Below are 22,631 nucleotides of genomic sequence, written 5' to 3'. Positions count from 1 at the left end.
ACAACAATATATTATGTGGGAAAAGCTAGAAAAATATAGTTCTATTTTTTGTTTTAGAATAATTCAAAAAATTTCACATCTTCATTACCTTTCCAATTTTGTCTTTATTTACTTTTTTGAATTGGGAAGGCATAAAGCAGCTGCTACAGAAGGTGATAATGCAGCTCATGGACTGTGATGTAGATGTGGACTCATCTGAAGAAGAAGAATATCCCAAGGTTTCCCCCAGGAGGGTATGCTGCTCTGTAGCATCTCTTACCAATTGGTATAGGAATGCAACCAAAGTAAGTTTCAAAATTACCAGTTCATACAGTGTTATTCTTTTCAAGATCTTGTAGGCATTCCAGAATTCATGTGTTATATCGAAGTGACTAAATAGCTTTCTTTTTTATATGGATTACTAAGGTTTATTTATTTTTCGAATCTATATGGCCACCCATATAAGAAGGATACCCACCTCACAAGAAGTAACACTGGGCAGCATACAGCAAAAAATAATAAAACAATAAACCTGTCAAACAGTCATGTTAAAAAGTAAAACAAAACAAAAGATTAGATCAGCAAGGGATCTACCTCAGGATCTCACCGGTCCCCTGAGACCCCCAGGCCTGATGACAGCCAGATCTTGAGTGACTTCTGGCAAATGAGGGATGGAGCTGACCTCACTTTGGGGTCATAAGGCGGGCACCATGGCAGAGAAGACCCACCTCCTAGGGCCCGCCAAGTGTAGTTCCCTGAGAGGTGGGACCCGCAGTGTACCTCTCTTAGTGGGTCTGATGGGACAAGCAAATCAGGGAGAGGCTGATAACCTGGCCCCACACCATGAAGGTCTTTGAAGGCCAAAACCAGCACCATGAATTGGCCCTGGAAGCAGACTGGCAACCAATGGAGCTTGCAGAGCAGAGGCGGAACATGTGCTGTTCTAGGGGCACACCTAAGATGTATGAAGACAAATTCTGTTGGGTAGAGGTCTCTTACATACATCTCCTATGTTCCGTGTAAACCTTGGAAGGAAAATACTTAATTTAGAACATTTTATTAACGTTGGGTGGACCAAAATATTTTGGGAAATATTTGTGTCATGTTATTTATTCCTTTTTTGAATCACAGATACTTTGCATCCTAGAATTACAGAGTTCAAAGAGACTATTTAGAAAATCAAGTCCAACCAGACATTCAGTACAGGAATCCAAATTAAAACATCCCCAACAGACGGTTGTCCCATCTCCACATGAATGCATCCAGTAAAAGGGAACTTACAGCCTATGTACCACTGTCTTATTGCTAGAAAGCCTTTAAAAAAACATTCAGTCAAAATCTGCCTTCCTGTTATTTAAGACCATTATTCCACATTCTGCACTCTGGAATGTTGGACAACAGATAGTGATTTTTTTTCTGGGTGACATTCTTTTTAGTATTTGAAGAGTACTATCATATTTTCTGAAATCCCCCCTCCCTCAGTCTTCTGAAGACTGAACATTCCCAGTTTCTTCTGTCTCTCTTCATAGGACAGTGTCTGATCCCCAGTCATGCCTGTTGCCTTTTCTGAACCTGTTCCAGTTTTTCTGAATTCTTCTTTAAGTACAGTAACCTGGGAAACATTACATGGGGGAAATCTGACCAGCTCAGAACTATTATTAACCATGATTTGGAAACTATGCTTCTGCTGAAATTGCATTTGATTTTTTCCAACCATATCATACTGCTTTCATAATTCAGTTTGTAATCACTGTTCCAAAACCATCTTCATAACTATTATTACCAAGCCAGGTATTCTCTGTTCTATATTTGTGTAGCCTATTTTTATTTCCTAATGAAGAACTTCGCATTTGCCTCTGTTAGATTTTATTGTATTATTTTCTCTAACCTGTTGTTTTGAATTTTATTTTTGTTTTTATGGGATTAGTTGTATAACCCAACTTGTGCCTTTTGCAAATTTAAGAAGTATTTTATTTATCTTTTCATCCAGATTTTTAATAAAAATGTTGATGAGTACTCCAGTTTGATAACAAATCATTGATGAACATTCTTTGAGAATGATTCTCAAGCTGGCCATATATCCGCTTAATTGCCATCTAGCACCCATTTACTGATCTGAATCTCATCAAGTACTTTGTCAAATGCTCTGGCAGATTCAAAATATATTACATCTATAGCATTCCCACAGTTGAATAAGGGCACTTGTTCACACCTTGTTACATTCCTCCTATCCTTGACTCAGCAGATAGTATGGCAGCATAATTTGTGCTGACCCTATGGTCAAGCATTACTGTGTCTCAGCAACAAGATCAGGGAGCAGTGCTGTCCATACAAATGTAATGGCAGCAGAGTTTCATGGCAATGAATGATGACTGAACTAGTTTTCCCCCCAATCACTCTCTTTAAGATATAGTGGGGCAGGCTTGTGAGATGGGTCTGTTTTGACCAAAATCATTTTCATCAGTCTTTGTGAGATTCAGCTCATTGTGCCAGAAAGCCTTCATCCAGGATTCAGACCATAGTACCAGAAGCCAAACTTCTCCCATCAGTATAATTATAATGCTTTTTTCATGGGCATATTTTTCTTTCCATTTTAAGTCCTCTTTCATGGACTTGAAAGATGGGAGCAATTACCCCCTGAATTCACAGATACTTGAGTCTCTTTCCTAGATTGTCAAAGTCAAAAGGGCTGCAGTTCTAAGCATTCTTGGCAGTATCATTTGCTCCATATGGATTAGTAGGAAAAGATAATTGTCAATGGACCTGGTAAGCTTTTGAAGTTTGCAAGGCTGTTTCATACCACAAAGCCTGCCCTACCCAACAAAACAGTCCAGGATAATGCAGCAATTATTGCCTTCAGTTGGTATTCATTGCCACCATTTTCTTTTCTTCCCCTCAACCAGGAATATAGGAATAAAGAAGGAAAATGGCTTCCCTGTTTTGCCATGAGAAATCCTGGAGCACCTTAAGCTAATATTCAATAGCCAATCTGGAGAGGCCTAGACCTTCTAAGGCATGTTACCAGATCCAACCCCCCCACAAAAAAACCTGGAACCAAAATTGTTTAAATATTATTTTATCTGTTAGAAAGACACAACAAATAGAACATGTTTGGGATTTGGGCTTAGAGAAAAAGGGTTGGAGTCAAAGAACACATGTAAACAAAGGAACAGTGGGTCAGTCCATGCAAAATGGTGACTGACATCAGGGGAAAGAAATTTTGAAAGAAATTGGGCAAGGCTTGAACACATCTGAAATAAAATCAGAATTCTCAGACACGCTGATTACTTATTGCACCAGCAATCTGTTTTTTATAAGAATTTTATTAAGTTTAAAGCAAAGATAAAAACTACAAAAAAGCAAAAAAACTACAAAAAAACCCCTAAAAAAGTGTGAAACATAAGAAAAGAATTTTAAAGATAAAGAGTTAACTTCAAACTTTTAACAGCAAGAATATACAGCAATTTCCATAATCAAACCCTTACTCTGTATCAAACTATTCTATAAATCATTCCATTAGCACATTATGAAAATCACTAAATACTATTGTTCCCTCCCCTTATATTAAAAGAAATATATAAATCTCCTAATCAACTTCCTCCCCCAAAGACATTTACTTAATTAGTTCCTTCCTACCGCTGTTCTATACATTTCTGTCCACTATAATAGAAATCAAACTAAAAAAACCTTATACATTGTCTACTTTTATAATTAATAATTCTCTAACAATCTTAACCCTATTAACCCTAAAACCAAACTATTATTATTATACCTTATAAATCTTAACAAATCATTAAGAAGAAATAAAAACAAGCAAATCTTAAAAACAATCCAATTAATCTTAATCCAAATAGTTAGAATAGAATAATACAAGCCTTAAAAGCAGTCCAAATAAACATTCTTAAATCTTTACCCCGCTTCAAAATATACCAGAGCATTATATAACTGAGAGCCAGTTTGGTCTAGTGGTTAAGGTGTTGGGCTGGAATCCGGGATACTGAGAGTTCCAATCCTGCCTGAGGCATGAAAGCCAACTGGGTGACCTTGGGCCAGTCACTCTCTCAGCCCAACCCACCTCACAGGAATGTTGTTGTGGGGAAAATAGGAGGAGGAAGGAGTATTAGGTATGTTCACCGCCTTGAGTTATTTATAAAAATAATAAAGGCAGGATAAATAAATAAATATCTCCATAATACACACAAGGCATTTTTCATAAAAAAGTCAAACAGCCCACCCGCCCCCCTTAAAAACTCAGACTTCTCAGCAGAAAACCTCCAACAAAGCAAAGTCTCTTCTTTCCCGTAACATTCCACCAGAAAAACAATTCCATTTGTGATTTGTGTTTCGGTCTGTGCCTTTAACTCATTCAGCACCAGAATTTGGCCATCATCATCCAGCACAACAAAAGTGTCAATTTTGCTGTCTGTAGAAACATCTCCATCTTCACTAGAATCAACTTTTTCCAAAACCTCCTCAGCCAGATGAAACATTTTAAAGCTGATATTTTCTACACGGTCCCGAATATCTTGCATAATAGCTTGACAGGAATCAGAGAAAATCTGTTTGATTTCACAACAAAGCTCTGAGAATGTCTGCTTAAAATCCTCCATGTTACAGGTAGTAGATTATGGTGCCCCCTAGATACTTAACTGGCAAAAGTAAGAGTTAATAGAAGATTTCTGGCAATGTTTACCAAAGTAAAAGTGATAAGGGGCAACTTCCCAGAAAAAGTAGCAACAGAAAGCTGATGATTCAAAACAGCAGTTTCGACATGTAGGGAAAAATCAATTCTTCCAATTCAATACAAAAATAATATCAGGATGCACTGTCGCGTCGCGCGACCAGTCCTTCGCCCTTCGGTCTATGGGATTCCCTGGGGGGGAATGAGCCAACGATTCCCTCGCAAGGGTGAGGTCGAAAAAACAACGGTAGGTACGGGATTCTTTTGTGGTGAGAGACGCCACATCTCAGGAGGTTGCTGGTACTGCCTCCTGGTGCCACGCCCCCACCTCCTTTTATTCAGCAGTTCTATCAGGGCGGGGGAGTGAGTACAAAGAGAATAGGGAAATACAAGTCATGCCCTTATAAGGGAATATACAGCATTCTGAGGCTACGTGAGAGACATGCAATCTAGCTGTGCAGTAATGGAGTCAGGTTCGTCACATTTCCACCTTTTTTATTTAATTTTGTCCTCCCCCCAGAGGGTCTGAGTCGGGGAGCCAGGGACTCTTCAGTCCAAGGAGACCCATCCCAGCGTCCTCTCTCGGGGGGTAGTGTGACTGGGGGTCCTTGTCCATTTCCGATTCACTATCAGAGGACCATCCCAAGAGTGGTGTTTTCTCCATACCTACAGCAGTGACCAGGTGTTGAACAGCAAGCTTTGTCTCGGATACCTCTGAGTCCAATGTATGAAGTCTCTGCTTTAAGAAGCGGAGAACGCGACCCAGCACACAGGGGCCTATGGTGCATACGAGAATCAATAACAGGAGGGGCCCCAACAGAGTGGACAACAGTGTGGTTAGCCATGGAGAAATGCTAAACATATTTTGATACCATGACATGGATTGTTGGCGCTCCAATTCCCTTGTTTTTAAACGGGAATTGAGCTCTTTCATAGAGTCCAATACTACTCCTGAGTTGTCGGCATAAAAACAGCAGTCTTCCTTTAGAGCAACACACAGTCCCCCTTGTTTGAGGAACAGAAGGTCGAGACCCCTACGATTTTGCAAAACCACTTCGGATAGAGAGGTAAGGGAATCTTGTAGCGCCACAATAGATTGTTCGATGGCGCGAAGGTCAGTGTCAATGATAGCACTAAGGTGACGCAGGTTCTGATCATTGACAACAAGGGCTGACACACCGGTGGCGGCTCCGGCCGCACCTAAGCCCAGTAGGACTGATAAAGTTACAGCAGTCACTACTTCGCGCTTAGCCTTGAGGGGGTAATGAGGGGGTTCTAAAATGGAGATAAGTTCGTCAGGGGAATAGATAGAGATTTTGGGGAGTAGGAGCACCTGAATACAAAAGGCGTTAGTTCGTAACAAAGTATCACCATATACACATGCGGTGAGGCCAGAAGAACATGCCCAAACAGAGTTGTTCCCAGGGATAAAGTATTGCCCTGTCAAGCGGGCAGAGATATTACCAGAGGTAGTGTAGAGTACACCGTAGCCACCATGGCCGGTGTAACCGTTGATGTTCAAGCGATTATGTGGAAGATAGAGGGCACAGTGATCATGAGAAGAATTAAGGCAATATTGAGTATAGTTAGCAGGAACACGGCCAAGGCAGCAGCCCTGCCCTATTATAGAGGTGATAGTCAACGTGGTGTTTTGCCAGCGGCAGGAGGAGGCTGAGGTAGAGTTTCGGATAGGGTCAGGAGAACCGACTGCTTCATAGAATGGTGGAGAGGAAGACAAACAAAGCCAACATCGAGATGTGTTAGAAGCGGTGTGAACAAGGGAAAAGGAGGAGTTAAGAAGAGAGACAAGGGGGTTTTTTTGTTTGGTGAGGGGTTTAAGAAAGGTGGAGTGAATGTCGTCGGCATTGGGCCCAACAGGTGGGGACTGAGGGAGAGTGACCTGTCGTTGAATGTAGAATATGTTGCCATAATGAAACCCGGGCCATCCGGCATATATACGACCTCCCCATTTTACACCTGAGTCCCAGGCATTCCCCTGAGCTTTTCCTGCAGCAGTGAATTGTACAATAACCGGATTACATTTATTCCAACCCTGATTGGTCGCGGTGCACTCAATGTCCTCTCTCAACCGAGTGAGAGTGATGTAATCAGTCTTATACGGAGGGGTCCAGTAGATGTGGCCGGTGGAAACGCAGGACCAAGACTTGCAAAAGTAATCTGCTAAGCCTCCGCAGTCGTGCACGTGGTCAGGGCGGGTGTCATGTCCTGGGCACACATACAGGGGATACCTTTTAACGATGGAGTGGCTGGGCGGGGTGCCGTCCAGCCTCCTGTAGGCTGTCACTCCTAAAAGCATTTCTGAAAAGTCAAAATACAGGTTAGGGAAACAAGATACAATTGGGCTATAACAAAAGGAGGTATTCAGGATCTGACCCAAGGCATCGCAGATTGTCCAGGTGATACTGTAAGGGCGATGCGATCCCTGGGCGTCAGATGCCAGCAGGCGTCGTCCCTGCCAACGGGCGGGCTCAGGAAGGGAGAGTTGAAACAAGGTGAGCGTAAGGCGAGATGAGGTGGCGAACCCCTTAATTAATTTTGTTATTTCACAGTGATATTGTCCTAGATCGGTCAACTGTACGTTGGTGATAGCAAGGGTAGTTTGGCGAAAGTGATAAGTGATGGAGTAGGAATCGCCATCTTGGAGAAGAGTGTTGTTGCGAAACCAGCGCCAGAAGGTGCCTTTTCTTTTGATGGGAGAGCGTTGAAGACATTCCATGGCGTTGGATGCTGAGCTGCGGCCGATGGTGGCAGGGTAGCGTAAACGATGGGTTCGAATGAGAGAGGTTGTTTTAGGGTTCGTTGTGAGGGGAGCAAAGATGGAAGAGAGATAACAGAGAAGGAGGGTCAAGGAGGTGCTTGTCAGGAGGCTGCCCATGATACGGCCGGATACAGCGAGCAGGAACCCAGAGCACTCGATCAGGAAGTTGCACAGCAGCGTAGCCTTTTCCCCAGGTGACGAGTTGCGCAGGGCCTTTCCACTCAGGGCTGGGCAGTTGCCTAAAATAAACAAGGGGACGGGAAGAGGGAACTACTGGCTTAGAAAAGTGTCGAGATGCAGCCGTAGCAGGGGGGGTACCGGTAAGATTAAGGAAATTTAAGGTAAACAAGGTGAGATTAAGGATATTTTGTAACATCGGGAGGCTTGGGGGGCCTAAGGCCTTTTTCCCCGTTTGCCGATCAAGGGCATTCTTTAGGGTCTGGTTAGCCCTTTCCACAATAGCCTGACCTTGGCTGTTGAATGGTATACCGAATCTGTGGGTAATGGACCACTTACGGCAAAACTCAGCAAAGGGAGTGCTGACGTAAGCAGGGCCATTGTCAGTTTTCAAAGTTTTGGGACATCCCGATGTGACGAAAGTGCGAATACAATGATTGATTACGTTTTTCGTGGCTTCTCCTCTTTGCAAAGTTGCCAGGATGAATCCCGAATAAGTATCCACAGATACATGGATATACTTCCAAGGTGCAAAAGAGGGATAATGAGTGACATCCATCTGCCATGTGTCACAAGCTTGGATACCCCTGGGATTAACTCCCTCAGGGATGCACTTTGCCTGCAAACTGCAGGTTGGACATTGTTGAAGAATGGCGGTAGCTTCTTGATATGTAATGCCAAATTGGCGCACCAATGCTTTTTTATTTTGGTGGAAATAAGCATGGCTGTCCCCTGCTAAAAGCTGCGGAGGAAGAGGGGAAGAGGCCATAATTTTGCAAGCCTCATCTGCCATGTGGTTGCCTTCGGACAGGAAACCGGGTAGCTGTTGGTGGCTTCTAATATGCGCTACAAACAAAGGGGATGTTCTGTCCTTCAGGAGAGTTTGAAGCTGCAAAAAAAGCGTCATGAGAGAGGGGGGGGTAACAGGGGAAATATATGCATCAAACATGGCCACAGCCATTTGAGTGACATACATACTATCTAATATAACATTCAAAGGCTGTTCTGGGAAAAGGGACAAGGCTAACAGAAAAGCGGCTAACTCAGCCTGTTGGGCAGATGCTTGTGGGCCTGTTAGGCGTTTATGCCATTTGCAATTATTTTGCCATGTACAAGCCCCTATGGTTTTGGAGCCGTCTGTAAAAACAGTGAGGGCTTCCTTGAGTGGCTGCTGAACGAACGGCGAGGTTAGTGTGAAGGGTACTGTTCGCAACAGTTGCAATCGAGGATCAGGGGGAAGATGGCATGACACCTGGCCACACCAGTCCTCCAAGGCATCCTGCAGTGCAGTGGAGTTTTGTAGGAGGGGTTCCCATTGAGTAACCTTAAGGGGAATGTACAGGGTGGAAACATCCAGTCCCATTAGGGCTCTAATCCTCTTCCGGCCTTTCTCAACAAGAGAGGCCATTTGTGCTGCTCTGGTGATGATGGATGTCTTAGGTGTGTGTGGCAAGTGTAGCCATTCTAAAATATGTAGATGTTTGTTATCAGACGTTTGGACAATGATGGCAGTTAATAATTGATGTGTTGAAAGAATGGCAAGAGAGGGTGGTTTGTCAGTGAGCGCACGGTCCACCCATTGGGTCGTAAGGACGGCATTGACCTGTTGTAGGGCATGTAATTGTTGTTCTGTAAGGTACACCTTGTCAGCTGGGTTTGTCAAACCCACTAACGCTTGGAATAAAGGTGATAACATGGGTGTAGTTAAAGCGAGGTATGCGCGGGCCCAGTTAATGACCCCCAGACATTGTTGTAATTGGACCAAGGTGGTCGGCTGGGGAAGCGTGAGCATAGGTAGAAGTGGGGCAGCCGTGGAGGCTAAAACTTTGTGGCCTAGATATTGCATTGGATAACGAGACTGGACCTTTTCTGGTGCAACGTGCAACCCTGCCGTTGCTAGGGTGGCTAAAAGAATAGGAAAAGTTTTTTGAACTGTCCCTTTCGGGCCCTCAGCAGCGACTAAAATGTCATCCATATAATGATACACAAGAAAATGCGGAAATTGGGATCTATAGGGTTGCAATGCTTTATCGACAAAAAATTGGCACATTGTGGGTGAGTTCAACATGCCTTGTGGGAGGACCTTCCACTGGTACCGAGCAGTAGGCTTTGAATTGTTAAGTTCCGGTACCGTAAATGCGAAAATAATTCTGTCCTTTTGTGCCAAAGGTATGGAAAAAAAACAATCCTTGAGGTCTATTACAATAAGGTCGTGTCCTTCCGGAATCAAGTTGGGGTTGGGAAGTCCACACTGCAAAGGTCCCATGGGCTGAAGGATGGTGTTGATAGCCCTAAGATCCTGTAGGAGGCGCCATTTGCCAGACTTCTTTTTGATGACAAATACCGGAGTATTGTATGGGCTGGTGGAGGTTTCGATATGGCCTTCAATTAACTGCTGTTGGACCAAGATATGTAAGGCGTCCAGTTTCTCTTTGGTGAGTGGCCATTGATCAACCCATACCGGCACAGAGGTTTTGAGAGAGAGAGAGAGAGACCCTAAAGGGTCCTGTAAAGCCATTAGGGAAGTTGAATAAAAGCGTGGAACTGTGAAAGCAAGTCACGGCCCCATAGGTTACAGTGCAAAGGCAAGATATAAGGCTTTAGATAAGCTGTAATATGAGAATGAGCAGTCACAGCAGAAAGCCAATGAGAGCTGACCTTAGCGGCCTGTGCTCCGCCTACTCCTTGCACCGAGGAGGCTTCGGCGATAGGCCAGGAGGAGGGCCATTCAGCGGAACGAATGACAGAGACGTCGGCGCCGGTGTCAATCAAGCCTTCGAAAGAGCGACCATTTAGTGTGACAAGGAGGGTGGGTTTAGAGGTTTGGACTGGTTGCTGCAAGGCAAACAATGATGGCATATCAGGAGAAGGGAGAAGTATGAGCGTGGCGACAATTGTTCCTTTATCTAAGGAAAAGCACCTATCTCCCACTCCTGCCAGAGCAATTTGTGTCAAATCTGACGAGTCATACAAATAGGGAGCAGCAACCATTCCCTCAAGCGTGAGCGAGGAGTTGGGAATAAGCAAAGCAGGGGTAAGAGGAGGGAGGGGTTTATGCAGCGTGACAACAAGAGGAAGGGAAAGGACAGCCCCCGGATCGTCATACAAAAGATCCTCTGCCAACTCCACAGGGAAGCTGGTGATGGGTAATTCAGCCTTTGGGGCGGGGTTAGCTGACAACCCCCGATCTAGTTTTCCGAAGGCTGGTGAGGGGAGGAGTTGTTGCGACATTGCGAGGCCCAATGATAGCCTTTGCGGCACCTGGGACAAGGAGTTTTAGGTTTGGAGGGGGGGGGCGGCCCCCTTTGAGTGGAAGGGGGCGCCCCACCTCCCCCGGGTGCACGGCATTGATTCTTAAAGTGGCCCGGCTTCCCACAATTGAAGCAATTTCCATGACGAGTGATTGCGAGGGCTTCCGGGGAATGGAGCTGAGGGGAGGGGTTAGTAGAAGGTAGCGAGGTGGTAATGGCAGCAGCGAGAGCGCTCACTTTATGAGAGGTGGTACCAACGATTCTGCAGAGTTGCAGGAAGTCTGCAAGCTTTACACCCGGTTGATTGACTGCGGGTTGCAGAATGGTCTGGCAGTCATGGTTAGCGTTAGAGAAAGCAAGTTTCATTAGCAGCTCTTGTTTAGCCGTGGCATTATCAATTTGTCGGTCTAAAGCAATCTGAAGGCGACTTATGAAGGAAGCATATGGTTCATTTGGTTCTTGCATTATTTTCAAAAACGTTTGGGTGGATTGAGAGTCGGAATCATCCACTCTTTTGAGAGCATTCATGGCGCACATGTGAATAATAGCAAAACAACGACGGGGGGAGTTCTGTTGCTGGACTAAGGTTGCGAATTGTCCCTTTCCTAATAATTGATTTGCGGTCACCCCTGCGGGAAGACCTCTTCTAATTTCTACTTCCACCCCTTTGTCGTATTCAGATTGCCACACAACGTATTGCGCCGGGGTCATAAGCATAGAAAAAAGCATTTTCCAATCATACAATAACATAACAGTGTTAGCAGTAACTAAAGAGTCTAAAACTCCCCTAGTAAAAGGAGAGTGCAAGCCGTAGGTGGTTACAGCATCTTTGATTTGTTTCAAAACCTTAAGTTCAATATTGTTATACAAATTTCCTCCCGCCGCCCCTAGGCCGATGGTCATGGGAAAGGCAGAGGGACTCTCCATTTCCAATGAGAGGGGGGAGGAGAGGAGTTCAGTGATGGCGCCTCCTAGGGGGTGGTGTTGAGGGGAGTCGGGGGTTGGAGCTGAAGGGGGAGGAGGAACGGCTGGGTATGGAGGGGGTGGTGGTGAGGCAGCATCGAGATGGGCGGCAAGAGGGGGTGGGGTTTTTGGGCCGGGAGGAGAAGGGCAAGTTTCCGGGGAAGACGGGGGAGGGTAAAGAGTGTTGATGGCCGCCATAACAGCCTTCCAGGCAGTCAGAATAGGCACGGGTGCTCGTGGGGTATCATGAAAATATTTTCCTATCCTTTCCCAAGTGGATGCTTTGAGCGACCCCTCTGAAGGATAGACAGGGCAGTGTCTCTCCATGTACAGTAGGAGTTGAGTCACCGAATTTTTTGAAATGGGAAAGATGGTCGTACCGTTAGCCTTTTGACAAGAGTTAGCCTTCTTCACTAAATCATAAAGTTCGTCCCTATGAACTGACGAAACTTTGGAGAGTGGGGAGCCCATTACTTACGATTGCAGAGCCTTTGCCAGGTGCGTAGTAACGAGAGTGAAGGCAGTGCACCTCTAGACAGAGATCACACTGTGAGACCGAAGGGATCCCGGACGAGCCCCCAGTTGTCGCATCGCGCGACCAGTCCTTCGCCCTTCGGTCTATGGGATTCCCTGGGGGGGAATGAGCCAACGATTCCCTCGCAAGGGTGAGGTCGAAAAAACAACGGTAGGTACGGGATTCTTTTGTGGTGAGAGACGCCACATCTCAGGAGGTTGCTGGTACTGCCTCCTGGTGCCACGCCCCCACCTCCTTTTATTCAGCAGTTCTATCAGGGCGGGGGAGTGAGTACAAAGAGAATAGGGAAATACAAGTCATGCCCTTATAAGGGAATATACAGCATTCTGAGGCTACGTGAGAGACATGCAATCTAGCTGTGCAGTAATGGAGTCAGGTTCGTCACAATGCACTTATTTATTCTCAGTCCTCCTTAATATTTAAATGGGGAAACAAGCCAAAACTTTGAAAGATTTTTAAAAATTAATCCAAAAAAATAACAATAAGCACCAAGAAAGATCTCTTCTACTTGCTGTAGAAACCCTCTCTTGGAGTACATAAACTTAAAAAATATAAATTGGGTGATTTAAAAATGGGGTGGCTTGACTTAGTGTCCCTTTAAGGCTACAGTGCAGTTTGGAAATGGTGATGTCCCAGCCTCCTGGCATCTCTTAACAGATTATCACTAATGCTGTTTGCGATCCTCTGGCTGCGAGGTGCCGTTCTGGAGTACAAATGGGATATTTCCGAGCATTTTCTGTCCATGAAAATGCTCTTGGCCTTCAGGAAAAGCCTGCCTGAGCCCATAAAAAAGCTGTGTTGTCAGATCGGCTTGCAGAGCTCGCGGGCATAGCTGTTCAGTTGGCTGTGTACCCACTGGAATTGCTGCACCAGAAATCTAGACACATTGGATTCCCTTCCAAGTCCTGGATGATTTCACTCATGACTTGGAGTGGTCTTAAATTCTTCTCTTGTCTACAGCCAGCTCCTGCCTCCAAAAATGGTAAAAAAAGAAAAGTCTTTAATAAACTCCTTCCTTGCTATTTGATGTCCAGGAGGAGGAGAAACTGTGCTTGCTTAGGTTCATAGCCGTCTCCTCCTGGACTTCCTTCCTAGAGGCAGAAGGGGTTAGATTACCAGTCAGTTGTGTATATATTCTGATTTACAGGTATATCTGGAAGGTTAACTTGCTAGAGATTCTCGATACAAGATTGTCCCATTGCATCCCTGATCTTTTCTTATGAAAGCAGCATACCTCATGAGTCCATGGGTTCAGTTGGCTCAGATTTGTTTCAGTTCCTTGCAGTAATGAGTCACTTACTATCAGGACTCTTTGTCTTCTTTATTAATCATCCGTAAACACAATAATACTTTTATTAGACAGTTAAAATTAGATATTATGCATAGATATTTTGCTTTTTTAGGGAAGAAAAAATACATTTGGCATTTTAATAGAGAGCTACAGTAATGTGGTGGTGGTGGTGCAGGTGGCGAACGAGGAGTGTGGAGACCTAAGTTCTAGAGCATCCTCAGCCATAAAAACTCATTGGATGATTCTGGGCCACTCTCTCTCTCTCAGCCCAATCTAATTTACAAGGTTATTGTGGAGAAAATTAGCGGGGAGTGCTAGGTATGCCACTTTCAGCTCCCAACAAAAGGTAGGATATAAATCTAATACATATATGATAGATAGCAATATTTTTTGCTTTTATTTACTCTAGCAGTGTATAAATTGCACGTGAAGGAGATTGCTGTTTTTTTTTCCTTTTGGATTTTTATGGTGTTTTTGTCTTTGTTTATGTTTCATCCTATTGTTCTCAGTAGGAGAAACAACTATACTGTAAGCTTTTTGGAGTTGGTGTCATCCATCACTGCAGGACACGTCTGGAGAACAATGTTTTTGGATCCTGTATATTCTAGCCTTTTGTGGCATACTCTTGTTTGTTTATTTGCTTTAGTGTTCAACTCTAATATCTGATTTTTTTTACAGCTAAAAATGGAATGGGATTTAAAAATACTTCAATAAATTAATATTCCAGAAAAAAGGGATGTGTTATTTTATTTTGCTGTTTTTTATTTTTATATCCCATTTTTCTTTTATGTTGGAATATGTGATGGTACCTGTTTGGACTCCACAGTTTTAGATGATGGTCTAGAGATTGTGCTAAGCTTTCTCTTTTCCCAATTCATTTTTTCAATATATGTAATAATGATTTGCAGAAAACTGATGCTGGATCTCCATGCAAGAAAATAATATTTTCATCCAGACACTGGGAATCTCCTCCAGTTGTAATTATTTTCAAGGACATGGAAAGTTTCCCAACCAAAGTTCTGCAGGACTTCATAATTATGAGCAGGTAATATAACAAGGAGATCAGAAATTGAAGCTATTCTGATGCATTTTTATTCTCTATAGAAATAAATTAATAGTTTGATTCATGTTTGCTTTTTCTTTATTGTTTGTAATAAATACAGATGTTGACTGGAGTTAATCAGTTTTGCCTATGAAATTTACATTATAGAGAAGGTTTATAGGAATGTGCATATTTCCAATGGAGTCATATTTACAGTCCAATTCTGTGCATATTTTCTTACAGTAAAAACCATTAGGTTTGCAAACATTTATTTGCTTGCCTATGAGCAAATTTAACTGAGAGATGAATTTGATCAGCACTAATAAAAAATGAAATGTAGAATTCTGTAATTTTGACTGGACTCTCAACTTGCTTACGCATATATCATAATTCCATAGCAGTACAAAAATAGGTACTGGGTATGCCGTTTGTCATCCTAATGCCGTATTGTAAAGATATTCTTGAAAGTATATAAGCATTACAGTTAAAATCTCACAAGCCAAAGAGTTACTATGTGCTGCAGAGTATGTTATTGTTCCTCACAATAGTGGAAGTAGGATAAATTATTGAAATTAGCAGACATGGAGATCATGTGATTTATATACTGGTCAAGGCATTCTGTCTCCTGTTTTACAAATCATGTTAAGTCTTAGTATGCAAATATGCAATTCAACTAGACCAGATAGCAAACTAAACACAGTGGATTAGGGTAGTATGAGAGCTAACCAGGGACTTATTAAGGCTCCTGTTTCTGATTTCTGATTGGGACTGCAAGGAATTGGGAAATCGCAGTGTATGAACTGCATTTCTGTTTTGTATACATCACGCTGACAGAAGCAATTTGGTGTAGTGGTTAAAGCATCAGTCTAGAAACTGGTAAACCTTGAGTTCTAGTCCTGCCTTAGGCACATAGCCAGCTATGTGATCTTGGGCCAGTCACTTTCTCTCAGCCCTAGGAAGGAAGCAATGGCAAACCACTTCTGAAAAACCTTGCCAAGAAAACTTCAGGGATTTGTCCAGGCAGTCTCTGAAAATCAAACACAATTGAACAGATTAAAAAAAAAAATCATGTTATGCAGTCCTTAATATACAGTATAATGATCAGGAAAATGGAATGACTGCTTTACATATAAAGAGCAAGTCTTTTTTTTTTTAGTTTTCAGAGTTAAGATGCTTGCTTGCTTGTCTTAGTACCACATGGTTGATAAATTCTGTGAACTTGAAATATATAGTGGAGGTCAATTGCCATCTGATTGTTTTATACTTATTTAATTTTTCCCAACTGTTTATTTTTTACCTTAGTCATTGTCTACGTGAATTTCCACTGGTCCTTATTTTTGGAATTGCTACATCTCCAATGGTCATCCACAAGCTGCTTCCTCACTCAGTGTCCTCTTTGTTATGCATAGAACTCTTCCAGTCTCTTTCTTCGAAAGAACACCTAACTAAATTGATTGATAAGGTAATACTTTAAGAAAAGAAGGTGTTGTGTATCCTATGCAAGTTCTTAGTAAAAAACCGAAGTGTCCGTAGCTGTTAATTGTCAAAAGCAATACTCTTTGTAAATAAATTTTCTTGAGGAGTAGTACTATACTGCTAGATTATAATTGCCACTGTAGATTTCAGGTCAAAATCCTCTACACACGTTCACTACCACAGTTAATTCCGTTAGCAGAACTGAAAAATGGGGGCATGTGGTTTTTATAAATATTTTGCCTATTTTAAAAAAAGGAACTTAACACAGAAGTTTGATTTCATGGTATTCATGATATTTAAATAGTGTTTAAATAACACCACTTCAGTTACAACTATTTGTGACTTGAAGGTCTATTATACTTTGTTCTTCCATTTCAAAATCAGTTCTTTGCACTTACTTAAGAAAATATTTTCTGCACTGGTTACTTGCTATTGAACTGCTAAGCATTAGAGTATATTCTGGGATATTTTGGGGCGCACACACTTGGTTTTTATGTTTAATTCTGTCAGGCCAACGAGACCTCCATTTTCTCCATTTTAATCTCTGTTCTTTAAAAAATACTCAGTTGCTCTATTGTGTACAAAAGTGTTAATATTGTAGAATTTGAGAGAGAACATCTGCTGTTATAGGGTTCCCCATTTAGAAACTCTCCAAAACTTTTAGAGAATTCCAAGTGTAGAAACAGTTAAAGTCATCTTATTTCAGAAATACATAATTTATTAATGTTTAATTTTTTTCTATATCAGCTACTTCTGACAAGCCAATTTCCATTCAAAATTAGTGAGAAGGTTCTGCAGGTGCTAATAAACATATTTTTGTACCACGACTTCTCTGTTCATAACTTTGTCAAAGGATTTCAGGTAAGTGTTTATGAAAAGTTGACTAACTTTGGAAAGCAGAGTGATGGCAAACTTTGTGTCTAATTTTCACAATGAGTGATAACTCTGCATGGGCTAGAGATTTACTGAATACTTCTACATACAAGAAAATTTCTTGCACATGAAAGAGAATGGTGTCTGATAAAGCTCTTCTCAGTGACATCTAGTTTGTAATCTTTAGATAATTTTCTTCTTTATGTTCTGTCATATGAATGTTGTCCCTGTTTACAAACAGTTGGTGAAATGTTGTGTTTTAGGAATCATGGTGACAGGTGTGATGGCTTAGACTGCCGTTTTGTTAGTGTGGAGAAGAGTCTTCCCATTTTGAACTTTGGGCACTGGGAAGGAAGAGCAGAGGCAAACAGCTGCACTGCTGTTATCTCACAAAAAGGGGGTCAGCCCTGGACTTTATTAGAAGGAGGAAAATACAGAAAGAGGACAGAAAATTGCAGCAGCCTATTCTGGTGTTATACAAAATGAAAACAAGGGAGGGAAAGGCTTTTCTTCAGGCTGACAAGAAATTCCTAACAGTTCCACAATTATTGGGTATGCTGGGAGAAGGCGTTCAATTTGGTACTGCTTCTCCAAGAACATTGGCTCAAACCATCCTCCTTGAAACAAGGCTTCTTTCTCTCTCCTGATCGGTCATTATGGTATTGTGATGCTCCTGGGTTGGTTCTCCATTCCCTGTAAATACAGAGGATTTTTCTTCTGTGAAGACACCTTGGCTTCAAGCTGTTCTGTCCCCTACTCTTGCCACTGTTCCTTTGTGACCGCTGCTGCCGCTTTGGACAATATTTTCATCAATGATGCAGCTGTTTAGGAATTCATTGTTTTTTTGTGAACTTGATGATTGGGATTAAGGAAGGTGATCCTCCCCTCTCTTTCCCTGTTATAGCTAGCATTGACATAATACTCCACCACTGTATTACAGAAACATTATACCAGGAATGCACTTGCAGTTTTTGGTCATATAATTGCTGCTGGCATTTTGAGAAATGTCAGTGATGGTTATGGTCCATGACATAGATAGCAGTGGAATGCAAATAGTAGTTCTAAAAGTTTATAAAATAACTTGGGATGTAATAACAGATGTAAATCCAACTTCCATGTTGGTTTATTTAGTTCTGGAATAGGCAATTGACGGGCTGCCATCAGCATCCCAATTACAGACCTTTTCTGTGGTTTTTGGCACAATAAACACCTAATACAGCTCTTAAAAACCCAACATTCTTGGGGCAGTTTTCCCATTAGGGGAGGTTTAAAGGGAAAAAGTGAAAAACTTCTGCAAGGCTTACGTTGCTTCTTTTGCCCTTTCAAAAACATAAAATGTAGGAAAGAGTCTGCAAATGGGACTCCATTCAGCTTCATTGATGTCAAATTTCACTGGCTACGTTCCCTGAAGTACTAAGGTAGGGCACGTGCAGCTCCAGGACAAAAAAATGGCCCATGCCTGATTTGGGCATTTAAGAAAACTAAAAACAACAATAAAGGCAGCCTAACTTAAAAATAAGGTCTACCCAAATATATTACAAAAGCAAAAAAATGACAGAAACACCAAGCCTCTGAGATTTTCTGATTGATTATGTGCCACCAAGTCAGTGTTGGATAGCAGCATAGAAAACAAAACAAAACAAAAATGATCATGCTAATATATCAATTCCTATCTTACTTTTCCATCAAATAACATCAAGGAGGCTAAAAACAATAAAACAAATGGAATAAAATAGGTTGCTTTCAACCCTGCATGAAATCACCTCTCTTAACACAGTGGGAGTTTTCCCTTTCTTCCCTTTTCTAGCAGGTCCCCTCTGCAGTTGGTTTACTGCAACTCCCCAGAATAGATTGGACAGGTCAGTATGGCTTTATTAATTGTTTCCTTCCTCTTTGGCAAACAGAAGCCATCCATTAGTAGAGAGGCACTTTGGGTTAAATCCAGTAGTAACAAAAAATAATGTATGTGCTTATATGTACGTGCAAATAGATGTTCAGATTGCTGTTGCTCTGTTTACTATAGCTAAATGAATGAGTATACTTTTGCAAGCAGTAGAGCTCCATGCAGATAATAAATGTTTGCATCTAATTGCTAATTCATAGTGTGTAGCTTAATTAAGAATTATGTCTGACACCTCCTCCCCTCCTTTTAAAAAAAAGAAATAGATCCACAGGGCAGCTTTAAACAGAGTTACTGAGAATCAGGATGATACATGTATTCGTTCTGTAACATCACAATATCAGTGAATACAAAGTTGTGGGGTATATTTGTAATCAACATATGTACAAATAGGCTCATTTTACAGGTAGTCCTCGAGTTATGATCATTTGTTCAGCGACTGTTTGAAGTTATGGTGCAGCTGAATGAATGGTACTTACACCCAGTACCTGAAGTTACAGTCATTGCAGTGCCCCCATAGTCATGTGATCAAAATTTGGGCAGTTGGCAGCCTACCTGCACTTACAACCGCAGGGGCGCTTTAGCTCCTCTCACTTACCTACCTCCCCACCATCTCTGCCCTTTTCGCCCCTGCGCTCCATTGCCCCCAGCTGACTTTTACTGTCTTCTTGCTTCTGCTGCTGGCCAAGCATACCTGCCTGGCTCTTCATGAGGTAACTGCTGGCCGCACGAGGTCATCTTCCCGAGGTTACGCGTGGCGGTTTCCTCACAAGACCTCACGAAGAAGGCCTTGCATGGCCAGCAGCTGCCTCACGAAGGGCCAGGCAGGCATGCTTGGTCAGCAGCGGGAGCAAGAAGGCAGCGAAGGTCAGCTGAGGTAGTGCAGTGCAGGGCGGCGAGGGCAGCTGTGGCTTTGCGCCACCCTGCTGGGCTGTGGTGGGGTGGCTGTGCTTCATGCTGCACTGCTGGGCTGGGCTGGGGCTTCCTGGGGTGGCTGTGGCTTTGCTCTGGGTTGGGGCTTCCTGGGGCAGCTGCATAACGCTGCTGGCTGGGTTGAGACGGCTGTGGCTTCACACTGTGCTGCGGCTCAGGGCCTTCTTGCAGCCCCTGAGCCACAGCACAGCAAGCAGCCCTATAGCTGTGTGGTTCTAGGGGCTGCTTGCCACTCTGTGAAGCAGGGTGCAGGGCAGCCAGCGATTGGGGGGGATAGGCAGTTGGGGGGAGTTGAGGGGGGGGCAGTCCCTTAACTTGGAAGAACTGAGGCTCAGGGCTGGGGGGGACCAAGCCTGGAATGGCTTGGATCAGGGTGGGTCCTTGGCTAATGACCAGTGGGATTTGGTTAACGACGGCAATGGGGAGTGCTGGGATTGCCATCGCTAAGTGATGCTGTCATGTGACATCACGTTTTATGACCGCATCGCTTAGTGATGGAAATTCTGGTCCCAATTGCCGTCGTAACTTGAGGGCTACCTGTATAAGAAATCCATCTTGAAAAATGTGTTCTAGTATCAGTTTAAAGATTGGATCCTGCTTATATTTCCATAAGCAGAAAACTTTTGAATGGTGAGTATTCCAAATAAAAAAGTGGTCGTTGGTAGAGTTGGCTGCATAACACAATGTAGAGAGTAGGCATGAAGAATGAAAAGCAGAAAACCTGATATCTGACACTGAAAAGTCATGACGCTTTTGTCTAATGAAACCAATGATCCTGCCATCATGCATGCGCGTACACACACAGTTCAGTGTGCATTTCAGTGTTCCTCGTATCTAGTAGTACTCAAAAAACGAAACGAAACAAAACCTTGCCTCTCTTGGGTTCCCTCTTGGTCCGCTATTGTCCTTACAATGCAAACAACCTTTCAAATAATTACGGCCAGATTACTTTAAGTTAAACAGGTTTCATTTCATATCGTAACGTGTCAAGCAGCATTTAGAATACCCTAGATTGGTACTGGAGAGCCAGTTTGGTGTAATGGTTAAAGCATCAGACTAGAAACCCGGAGACAGTGAGTACTGGCACAAAGCCAGCTGGGTGACCTTGAGCCAGCCAGTCTCTCCCAGCCCTAGGAAAGAGGCAGTGGCAAGCCACTTCTGAAATCCTGCCAAGAAAACTGCAGGGACTAGTCCAGGTGGTTGCCAGGAGCCACCACTGACTCAGAGGCATGAAGGGAGGCAAGGGAGGGAGAAAGATTGGAACCCAGTAGATAGTAACCACACTTATATCCCCAGCTCAGCAGCCAGCCTTTTTAGTGCCAGACACTGTGCTGCACCTACAGCAGTTCTCAGTGATAGATTAGCCAAAATTCCTTTTTCTGAAAAACTTAGATTGAATAGAAAGCACCCAACTTGTTTTGTTGTACTGCACTTATTATGAAGGCAGCTGTCAATCTCTCATCTGTCGCTTGATGTAACATTTGCCAGGATGATCAGATAAGTTGTATCTTGCTTTTCTCTTATCGGACAGTAAACCACACAAATTACTACAGAATTAGATCTGCTGTAACAAAGGATAAATATGTCGGTAGTAAGTTAAGTTGCATGTGATGTTGTTAAAATTTTACATCCAATTTTAAATCAGTTTATGTTATTCTCTATCACTGTAACGTAATTTTGCTGTCCAGCTTTTTTTTACTGTTCTGATATTGAATAAATGTGTATGTGTGCATGTGTATCCTGCCATCTGATTTACAACAATATTAAAATAAAATGCATATTGTTTCAGCTTCAGAATAACAGTTCAGGAGAATGGATTTATTTTTCTAACAGCTATAGCAATATTTGAGTTGTTTTGATCAGTGTTCTTCAAAATTCTCATTTTATATTTGGACTTCCTTGTTCTTACAGCTTTCTCTGTTGGAGCACTTTTATTCTCACCCTCTCAGTGTGCTGTGCTGTGAACTCCAAGAATCTGAGAAAAGAGTGAAACTTTTATCACACAGTCAGTTTGAAAATATTCGAAGATTGCCATCTTTCAGAGGGTGAATACCTGTCTAAGCTTCTCATCGTTGCATTTAATTATTCTGACATTTCTTAAATATTTTTGGTTTAAGGAATTACAGTGTGAAGTGAATGATATAAACTAAGCAAATAAATAAATTTCCTGAATTGCACACATGTGCAAAATGCATGTAAAGGTCTTCATATTATTTTATTAATTTATTTTAAAAATGATAAGACCACTCATCTTAAATAAATAGTTCTGGGAGCTATCAACAAAATACATGTAAAAACATATAAAACCAGCATAAACCAAGATAAAATATACCATTAAAAACGATCGTAATAACTAAGGCACAGTGTAACCACAATAACCACAGCACAAAAACACATATTGGGTTCTGCTAACATCCAGGGCTCTAATGTTTGGGGGAAAAGCCAGGTCTTCATGATCTTCCAGAACGACAAGAAGGTCAGATCCAGATGGATCTCAACAGACAGGCTGTTCCATAGGACAGGTGCCACAACAGAGAGGCATGTCTCCTGAGTCCTGCTAGATGACACTGTTTCATAGAAGGGACCCAGAGCATGCCCATCCTGTCAGATCTGGTGGAACAGGCAGAAATCTGGCCCTGTGCTCTGCAGGGCTGTAAAGGTGATAACTTGCACCTTGAATTGCATTTGGAAGCCTACTAACAGCCAGTGCATACAACAGTGGTGTCACTTGGGAGAACCCAATACTGTGTG

General features: G+C 42.6%; 1 protein-coding gene across 1 annotated transcript in view; it reads left to right on the top strand.

Annotated features, from left to right (window-relative positions):
• Positions 1-22,631, top strand: part of ORC3 (origin recognition complex subunit 3) — a 67,393-nt gene that overhangs the window by 17,034 nt on the left and 27,728 nt on the right. The window contains exons 6-10 of the mRNA XM_063312282.1: positions 130-284; positions 14,565-14,701; positions 16,001-16,160; positions 16,922-17,035; positions 21,792-21,925. Coding sequence (XP_063168352.1) covers positions 130-284; positions 14,565-14,701; positions 16,001-16,160; positions 16,922-17,035; positions 21,792-21,925 — 700 coding nt within the window. The remainder of the gene's footprint in view (positions 1-129; positions 285-14,564; positions 14,702-16,000; positions 16,161-16,921; positions 17,036-21,791; positions 21,926-22,631) is intronic.

This window comes from Candoia aspera, chromosome 1, assembly GCF_035149785.1.
Source record: "Candoia aspera isolate rCanAsp1 chromosome 1, rCanAsp1.hap2, whole genome shotgun sequence".
NCBI lineage: Eukaryota > Metazoa > Chordata > Lepidosauria > Squamata > Boidae > Candoia > Candoia aspera.
The sequence above is the reverse complement of the archived record's forward strand: the minus strand, read 5'-3'. Positions and strand labels throughout refer to the sequence as shown.